The sequence below is a fragment of the Penaeus chinensis genome, chromosome 23, assembly GCF_019202785.1.
Source record: "Penaeus chinensis breed Huanghai No. 1 chromosome 23, ASM1920278v2, whole genome shotgun sequence".
NCBI classification, from domain to species: domain Eukaryota; kingdom Metazoa; phylum Arthropoda; class Malacostraca; order Decapoda; family Penaeidae; genus Penaeus; species Penaeus chinensis.
Genome location: NC_061841.1, coordinates 2,274,377 through 2,284,376, shown reverse-complemented (window position 1 = coordinate 2,284,376; position 10,000 = coordinate 2,274,377). Strand labels below are relative to the sequence as shown.

At 44.3% G+C, this 10,000-nt stretch overlaps 1 protein-coding gene across 12 annotated transcripts in view; it reads right to left on the bottom strand.

Moving 5' to 3' along the window:
* The window catches only part of LOC125037318 (protein tramtrack, beta isoform-like), a 52,457-nt gene that overhangs the window by 728 nt on the left and 41,729 nt on the right, over positions 1-10,000 (bottom strand). For 8 of the 12 annotated variants that reach the window (XM_047630400.1, XM_047630399.1, XM_047630405.1 and 5 more), the window contains 3 exons: positions 5,310-6,154; positions 4,880-5,029; positions 1-4,638 (listed from right to left, as the gene is read on the bottom strand). The exon at positions 1-4,638 is cut by the window's left edge and continues 728 nt beyond it. In XM_047630400.1, the coding sequence (XP_047486356.1) occupies positions 2,791-4,638; positions 4,880-5,029; positions 5,310-6,154 (2,843 nt within the window). In that variant the 3' untranslated portion in view covers positions 1-2,790. Of the gene's footprint in view, positions 4,639-4,879; positions 5,030-5,309; positions 6,155-6,428; positions 6,506-10,000 lie in introns of all 12 variants that reach the window. The other 4 variants (XM_047630410.1, XM_047630406.1, XM_047630408.1 and 1 more) reach the window with 3 other exon arrangements.

Genomic DNA, 10,000 nt, shown 5'->3' with positions numbered 1-10,000 from the left:
TTCAACTGGAACAAGGCGTTGTAACATGTGACAATGCCTCCTTTGGGGTTTTTGTTTTTACATGCTAGCAGTCCTATATTGCCTTTCTGAATGTGGCATGGCTAATGCGTCAAGCACCAAAATTTCTAACTGGTATGCAAAATTTGTAAAAAATATATTAAATTAATTTAAACACCAAACCTAGAAGCACATTACTGGAAACAACTGTCATTGAATATGCAACATGGTAAAGTCAGCTCTGAGAACTAAACAAGCTACAGCAATTGATCCCCATGTATTCAGGAACTTGGCAATTATTTTCAAATGAGAGAGCATACAAGCTCCTCCATCCACAATTTATCACAAGTCACAAGGCACTTTGACTTATCACCAGCTTACCACTACAGGGAAAAATAATTTTAAATCTGCAAATCCACAAATCAAATGACCGACCGAAAAGAAAACATACGATTCCTAAGTATGGATGTTAAAAAGCAAAAGGAGGCCCACTGCTTCTACCCCATGGTGCTTGAACATTTGCTGTGCCACATTCCACCTAACTGAATTTTCAATCAGTCCATCAAACAAACAACATTATCTATCATCCAGTAACTGGAAAAAGTGCTTTAGCATTTCAAATGCTACAAAGAACAATCAACTTTCCGTCATCATATGACTCATTTTGGTAACAGACATTAGTCATTAACACAGGAATTCTAAAGAATTCTCAGCCTAACACAATTTTCCTTTTGGACAAGAGATGCGAGTACCCATTGCTTACTGCTGCCCAGAAAGCCCTCCAGGAGGGCAGCACATGGGACCCAACAAGCTTTTCACAATATCACAGACCAACAAGGTGTGCATGTGGTGTAGCTCCTCCTAACATGCCGTCCTCAGTCGCAGCTTGGCTGACCTTACATCACTAAAACTTGCACTCTCTCAAGAGCCAAGGCTCAATTGCCACAATCTCAGCCAATCTTGCTTTTCTGCATCATCATATCTTCCAATATCCTTTCACAGACATGTCAACTTCAAGTACCTTGCTAAAGTAAGACAACTTTAATCCTTTCTAAACCACACAAAAAAATTTAAACCCATTTTTCATTCCTTTTAGGCTGCAAGAGTACAAGGTATGGCTGAAAATGTAGTCCTGTCAATCACGACATACTTTTAAAACTGAAAGACGAGGAAAGTTTTGTCAAACTAAGGAAAGAACGAGGTGTGAAGAAGCTGAAGACAAAGATCAGAGGTGTGTGGTGTGTGACTCGCGTGCCTCCTCCACGGTCACTGCTCATGCACACAGGAAAGAACAGGTGGAGGACTAAAAGCTACAGTTTAATGAGCTAGGCTCACCTACAGTATTCCTAATATCTATCAATAACACTAGGGACACATCTGTGGTATGGTACAAATAAAAATCAACAGTCACTTACGCCATAAACAAGCTCTGCTTTCATTTTAAGTTGACTTGGTCAACTTACCATTCAGTGCACAAATGCTCTATAGTATGTACTTTTGACACTATCACGAGCAGGCAGTTTAGAGTCCGGCCAGCATGTCAAAAGCCAGACTGTTATATTAACACCAGCCCATCCTACAACCCACCATGGTCCACTGGACCACCAGTGGCTGGCTCAAACTCACTTTGGGCATACCATTCCTTAATACCTCAAACTTTCAACAAATATAACTTTTCCCATTTCTAGTGTTATTGTGGAAAATAAATCAAAGGTATTCAAGAAGGTCGCCAACGTCAGGTTCACCAGGCAAGTGCACACAGACATAGATGCTAGCACCATCATGATCCACTGGGGTGGGTGTACAGGTCAGGCAACCTCCGCAACACCAGACCACAATGACGATAAAGAAGGCTTGAGACCTCCACAGCAAAAACAGTCCAGTACATAGTTATACACTTGTGGCTATGCGCACAGCTATTGCCTAACACTGACCATAGCGAGGCAACCTCGGGTCTCCAGACCAACCTTGGGCAGGTTCAAGGCCCTGTGCCCCTGCTGTCGCTTAAAATCAGAGGAATTGAGAGAGAAATAAAGGAAGGGGAAAAGTGGGACTTTGCAGCTAGGCATGAGGTGATTTTGGCAGTCATGTCGCACTGGGAAGCGGCCAGGTGACGCAGATGGCGCAGTTGGTTGGGTGGTAAGAGGGAGAGTAACTCCACAGGGCACTGGATACAACCCACGCCCACACTAACCTACCTTGTACTATGACCTCAAGCCTCCTGGCCCAGCACAAGCCACTGGCCGTCAGCAATAGAGGAAAGAGCTTTCTAGCTCCTCATTGACACCAATTATTGAAAAATCAAAATAAGAATATACATATCAAAATTCTTAAAAACAATAGAGAAATGACAGAATAAATAATAAAATAATAAAAAATATCAGAGTCATCTGGATAACAAAGAAAATCTGGTAACTGGGCTTGAAGAATTAATCCTGGTGAGCACGGCAGACGGTGTGAAGCTCTGCGTGCAACACTGGGCAGTGACTAGATCACAAGGATACTCAACGCTGCAGATGTGCCCATAGGCCTACTCTCCCGTCCTTACCACTACCAACTACTTACATTTTTAATCTCTTCTGAGAATAAGAAATATGACAACAATATCAATACCTAACTTTAAAAAACTAGGTATGTTAACACAGTTTCTGTCACTGGTTCAAAACCTTTGATTTTACTGCTTTATAAGCAGATGTGGCACTTTCAGTGCGTACAATATCAACTAATTTATTATAAGAATGTAAATATATATATAAAAATTTATCTTCTTAAATATTTGGGGCAATTTTGGTATTATTCATTAGACATATTTTGTAACTTATGTAGATTTTGTAGGTTTTGCATATTTTCTAAATTTTGAAGACTTTGTTGCAAACTATGCACTGGCTTGGCAAATGGAATCCCGAGGTGCGTGGTAATGTGCTTTGACAGGTAGTCTGCACGAGCAAACTTTTTGCCGCAGACCTTACATGGGTATGGCTTCTCACCAGTGTGTATGCGCAAATGACGGTTCATGTCAGAGCGACCACCAAATGCCTTGCCACAAACACCACAATTGTAAGGTTTCTCTCCTGTGTGTGTGCGGATGTGAAGCTTCAGGTTCTCCCTCCCCTTGAAGCCCTTCTGACAGTAGGGGCACTTGAAGGGGCGTTCCTCGTCCCCGCGCGGATCTGACACAGGGGCAAGGGGAGGCTGGGCCAACATTATTGCTCCACTTGAGTCGAGTTTAAATAAACTATTCTGGCCAGGAGGTGTGCTGGTCCCAGGAGTTACACTGGTGATGCTTGCAGTAGCAGTACTGACTGCCACAGATGAGGACGGAGGCAGGCCACCTGTGGGAGTGGTTGTGGCAGGAGGTGAGGGCAGAGCCAAGGGAGTGGAGGCTGGGAGAGGGGAGCGAGGTGGTCCCGAGACACAGCTTGGGGACAGCCGGGGCGAGGCCTGCGGTGAAGAAGCTATGCTTGGTGGACGTGACGGGCCGTGGCCATCACTCACACACACTTCCCGCAATGTATCAAGTGAGCAGTCTGTTGACCCTCGGCAATGACCCTCGAAACTGGCCACGTCTCGGAATGTCAACTTACACTTAACACAATAAACAAACTTTCCTTTGTTCTCTTCATCTTCTCCCTCCTCTTCTTCACCTTCCAGATTTTCTTCTTCTTCATCTTCACCATCTTCAAACTTCCTAATGCCATTTTCTGAGTTTTCCACATGAAGAAGGGCAGACTTGAATGTGGTGGGGTTTGATGTGGACGGTCGCTCGACTCCCTCTTCTTGAGCGTCTAGTCCTTCTTCTTTTAGGGTCAAAGACGTTTCAGATTCGCTCTTTGACGACTCATTGATGAGGAGTTTTTGGAGGTAGGATTCAGCTGGGTGGCCCTTGTGGAGAGCTTCGGATTCCGACTTCATGATTCTGTCTAATATATCGTGGTTGGAGCGGTGTTTGGCAAAACTCTTGTGGTACTTGAAGCACTGGCCACACACATCACAGCGGAATGGCTTATCCCCGGGCAGCTTTGCAGTGTGGTTCTGTTCCTGGTGTCGCTGGAACGCCGACTGGTACTTGTAACGCTGTCCGCACTGGTCACACTTGTAGGGCTTTTCCTCCTCATGGATGCGAATGTGCTCTTCTAAGCGATGGTGCGATGGGAGGATCATGGCACAGATGTGACAGGTCATGCTGCCGCCCACGCTCTTCTCTCTGGCTGCGCTCAACGACGTTGTGGACGTTGCCGATGTGCCTGACACCCCAGTGAGAGGAAGACCCAGACCGGCACTCCCACCTAAGCCTGAGGGAGCTCCCAGCGCAGCCAGAGGTAACCTAGAAGGAGGTATTGTTTTCATGACGTCTAGGAAGTGCATAAGGTCCTTTGGTGGAGATACGCCCGGGGGCTGCTGGTGGTGCTGTTCCAGGAGGCCAGGAGGGAAGTAGTGGAGGAGAGGGTGGTAGCTTGGGGCAAGCGCCTGGTGGAGGAGAGCTACCTGCGGGGGAAGTGGGCCCCCCAGACCTGTGGTGGTGAGAGACGCACTCCCAATGCCACTGCCGCACAGGGTGGGCGACGGCACGGTTGAGGGAGGGCCTGAGGAACCTGCTCCTACTTCTCCTTCTTCCAAGATGACTTCTGGCGACTGAATCGTCTGAAAACAGAGCTTCGATTATACTTGGGAAGTAGTTAAAGCAACATGCTTTTCAAATTATTCATTCATACATCCATACATACAAACAAACATACACACACTCTTTACAAGAAACACCCCTCTTCCCCTCAAAAAACAAAAATAAAAAACAAACAAAAAATCCGCCTCTTACAAAAGACCAAAAGAAAAGAGGAGAAATGAAAACAAATAAAATCCAGGACCGGAAGCCCCCGTGACTAACCATGGCGCCCCGGTCGTCGTCCGTGTCTTCCCCCGACTGCGCCAGCTTGAAGTCCCCGGAGGCCGCGGTGGACTGGCCTCCCGAGGACGACTTGGATATGGACGGCGTTGCCCTTTCTGCATCCCAGCTGGAGTCGCGGTTGGTGCTGTCCTGCAAAAGAGCGAGGGCGTCGGTCATGGGTGCTCGGGGCGGGAAAGGGCACATGGGGATACATGTGGATTTTGAATTTAATTTTACCTCTCTACACTCGGGATATAACCAAGAGGTCTGAACTTATTTTTATTTCTTTAAAGGTTTGCCTAACGTGAGGAGTCATTACACTCAAGTAGAAACGTTTGCTTTGGCGAAGCTTGCTTCGTGCCTCTCGCCCGAGAAGTCTCCTTCCCAGCGAGCGGAAACCTCGAGCAAACTCCCAGCCAAAGGCACTTACTTCTTTCCTGCTGGACTCCGGCAACCGAAGCCCCGACGGCCCCGCCACGGCCGTGTACTGCCTGCTGCTCTGCTCCAGCGCCGGATAGTGTCCGTTGGGGGCGTCGGGCCGCGGGCGCTCGCCGTTGGCCTCGCACGCCTCCGAGCCGCCGTCGCTGCCCCCGGTCGACAGGCGCCGCCGCTTGTGCACGGGCGACGTCTCGCGGGACGCCGGCCGCGACCGGTACGGCGGCAGATGCGACGCCGCCGACGCCGGCAGGTTGGGCTGCAGCACCGAGAGCAGCGGCGGCGGCCGGTCGTCGGCGGGCGTCGGCCCCCGCGGGCTGCTGCTCTTCGGGGCGGTGGCGGGCGCCGCGGCGGTGGTTGAGGTGGCGGTGGTGGTGGAGGGGGCGGCGGTGGTGGTGGTGAGCGTGTGGCTGGTGAGGCCACTCAGGTCCCTGCTGCTGGGGGGGTTCGGCGATGGGGCTGCGCCCGGGAGGCGGTTGTCCGCCAGGCCCTTGATCTGCAGCTCCCGCGCCGTGCACAGCAGGTCGGCGAGGTCGTGCTGCTCCACCGAAACCTCCCCATTGTAGATGAACTCGATAAGAGTGCGGAGCTCAGAGTAGCGGACATCTTTGAGGATGACTATGGGATGTTTGTCGGGGTGGGCGACGAGCAGCTCCTTGAAGTAGGGCGAGCAAGCAGACAGCACCAGCCTGTGCGCCTTCAGGTGCCGCCCCTCGCAGGCCAGGGTCACATCGACGAAGGTTTCGGACTGCAGCAGCGAATTGAAGACGCGAATCAGGTTGGCCCAGTGATTGTTCCACTTGAGGCAGTACTGGTCACTTCCCATCATCAGGAACGCTGCTGGAACGAGAGGAGTGGGGCATTAGGGTGGGGGTGGGGGGGCAGGGCGTCTCTCACGACGGCCAGTTTGAATTACTTTAATTTCACTCTATTCAAAAAAAAAAAAAAAAAAAAAAAAGTTTCTCTCTCTTCATATAATACAAACAATGCATGAATGACCATGAAACACATACTCTACTGATTTTGTCTAATTTTTCCCCCTATGTGTCCCCTACAACAACAAAAAAACTTCTCACAGTGACAAATAGGTGTTGTCTGTAAAATTTTGATTTACCTGAACTGTCTGACTATTTTTAAACATATCATGTCCTGTTGCAGAAAATCCTTATTCATTTGCACCTTAGCTTCTACCTGAAGAGCAAGATAGGCACACTTTAGACAAGGATTTCCTCAGACGTCTGGTTTTCTTTTGAACAGACCGAGGACCTTCCAAGGTTTGCTACTTTTGCTAAAATAGATATTTCCAATGTTCAGTGAAGGATTTTGAAATGTCAGCCGTAAGAGCTATTTTGCAACGACTCTTTCAAGTAAACTGTGCAAAATTCAAGGTTTGTGTGGTATAAACATAGCTGTGGTTGCACACTTAAATTATTATTGTTATTATCATTATTACCATTGCTATTATTATCATTATTATACAATACGTTTTACTGTTATATATATATATATATATATATATAAATATATATATATAAATATATATATAAATATATATATATATATATATATATATATATATATATATATATATATATATTTATATATATATATATATATATATATATATATATATATAAATATATATATATGTGATCACACACACACACACACACACACACACACACACACACACACACACACACACACACACACACACACACACACACACACACACACACATTCTGTGAATACACATTCATGTATATATTCATATAAATGCATACATACATACAAATACATGCATATATATATATATATATATATATATATATATATATATATTCATATATATATATATTTATATATATATTTATTTATATATGTATATTTATACATATACATGCACATATATAAATGTATAAAATCAACATTGAAATATAACATATACATCATATATATAGCATATTCATCATATTTATATAAATTGTATATGTTATAAATACATATATACATACGTATTCATATACATTTATACACACAAATATTATATATATATAATATATATATATGTATATATAAATAAATATATATATAAACTATATATATAAATTATATATATAAATTATATATATTAATTATATATACACACACACACACATATATACACATACACATATATAAATGTATAAAATCAACATTAAAATATAACATATATATTATATATATAGCATATTCATCATAAATTTAATTGTATATGTTATACATACATATATACATACGTATTCATATACATTTATACACACAAATATTGTATATGCATATATATAAATATATATAATTATATACATATATATATATATATATATATATAAAATATAATATGCATGTATGTATGTATTTATATATTTAATAGCATCTATCTATGTAATAAACGATAAAAATATAACTATATTCATATACCCATATGGAAGAGTGTAATGTATATATATATATATATATATATATATATATATATATATATAATATAATATCAATATGCATAAATAATATATATAAATACATATATATAAATATATAAATATATCAATATGTCAATATATCAATATATATGTTTATGTGTGTATATATGTATATATATATATATATATATATATATATATATATATATATATATATATAAAAGGTATGAATGAGAATTAATATCTTCACAATACAAGAGATGTATTTGACCGGTTTCGACTTTGTCTTCGTCATGTATTTCTAACGAAGACAAAGTCGAAAACGGTCAAATACATCTCTTGTATTGTGAAGATATTCATTCTCATTCATACCTTTTATACATTTGTCAACATGAACGTGGTTCATATATATATATATATATATATATATATATATATATATATATATATATAGTATGCCTAAGAGATCGGATGAGGGCGACGTGGATCAGGGAACAGACAAAAGTGGAAGATATCCTTGGGAGCATCAAAAAGAAGAAATGGCAGCGGGCGGGTCATCTATGTAGGATGGACGAAGGAAGGGCCAGACTGGGCCACAGATGACACGGAGAGGCCAAGGGCCAGACCAATGACAAGATGGCGTGACGAAATGCCGAAATTTGGGGCCAAGATTGGAAACAAAAATCGCAAGACAAAGTTGGAAAAGATTGGGAGAGGCCTACGTCCAGCAGGGGATTGATTCAGGCTGATGGTGATGATGATGATGGTGATGATGATGATAGTGATGATGATGATTGTGTGTGTGTGTGTGTGTGTGTGTGTGTGTGTGTGTGTGTGTGTGTGTGTGTGTGTGTGTGTGTGCGCGTGTGTGTGCGCGTGTGTGTGCGCGTGTGTGTGCGCGCGCGTGAAATTATACAAATAATGACACAAAACTATTCAACACCGTTTATCGTATATATAAAATCATATATATACATATAAATAAATCTATACATATACCAACACAAGGGAAAACAAGATAAAAAAAAAAAAAAAGCATAAGAATAAGCAAATCAAATTAACAAACCAAGAGACCGACCCAATGGCCTCCCCCCTCCCCCCCTCTCAGCCCCCGCCTCAAAAGTAGGATTGCGTCCGTATCCCTCGCAAGCACCACGTGATAAACGAACACCGAATACCACGTACGAAGGACAGAACCGCCACCCCCCCTCTAAAAAAAAAAAATTATAACCCCGAAAAGATCAATTTACATACAGAAACAAAAACAAAAACAAAAACAACAACAAACAACAACAACAACAACAACAACGCACGAACCGGTATACCCCCCACCCCCACTGGCCTTACCTTCCCCCCCTCCCCCCCCGGTAACCGTTAGGAAACTGATGGGAAATGGGAGTGGGGGCGGGGGGGGGGGGGGCCACTTGGCAGAAGTCAAATAAGGATGGCGACGGACGAGGAGGGGAAGAGGGGGAGCAGGTGGAGCGAGAGGGAAAAAGGAGAAGAAGAGGAGGCGGAAGAGGAGGAGGAGGAGGAGGAAGAATAGGAGGAGGAGGAGGAGGAGGAGGAGGAGGAGGAGGAGGAGGAGGTGGAGGAGGAGGAAAAGGAGGAGGAGGAGGAGGAAGAGGAGGAGGAGGAGGAGGAGGAGGTGGAGGAGGAGGTGGAGGAGGAGGAGGAGGAGGAGGAGGAGGAGGAATAGGAGGAGGAGGAGGAGGAGGAGGTGGAGGAGGAGGAGGAGGAGGAGGAGGAGGAGGAGGAGGAGGAGGAGGAGGAGGAGGAGGAGGAGGAGGAGGAGGAGGAGGAGGAGGAGGAGGAGGAGGAGGAGGAGGAGGAGGAGGAGGAGGAGGAGGAGGTGGAGGAGGAGGAAGAGGAATAGGAGGAGGAGGAGATGAAAGAGATGGAGGGGGGTATGTATGGAAGAGAAGGAGGAAGAGGAGGGAGGTGCAGCTGATGGAGACGGAGGAGATGGAGGTGGTAATGGTGGTAAAGGACGAAAAGAGGAGAAGGCACAGAAAAATAATCAGAACAAAAAATCGGAATAATATAAATAATAAAAAAGGAGACCTTTAATAAATAAAAGATTGAAGCACTTGAGAGAGTAATCTAGGATCGAGGAACAACTGCCTGGCGCCTCGGGACCCGCCCTTCGTTCGCGCCGCCCGGCACTCGCGCCCTGCTCGCACGCGCGCCCGCGGCGACGGCGGCAGAAGGGCCTCGAGGTTTCACA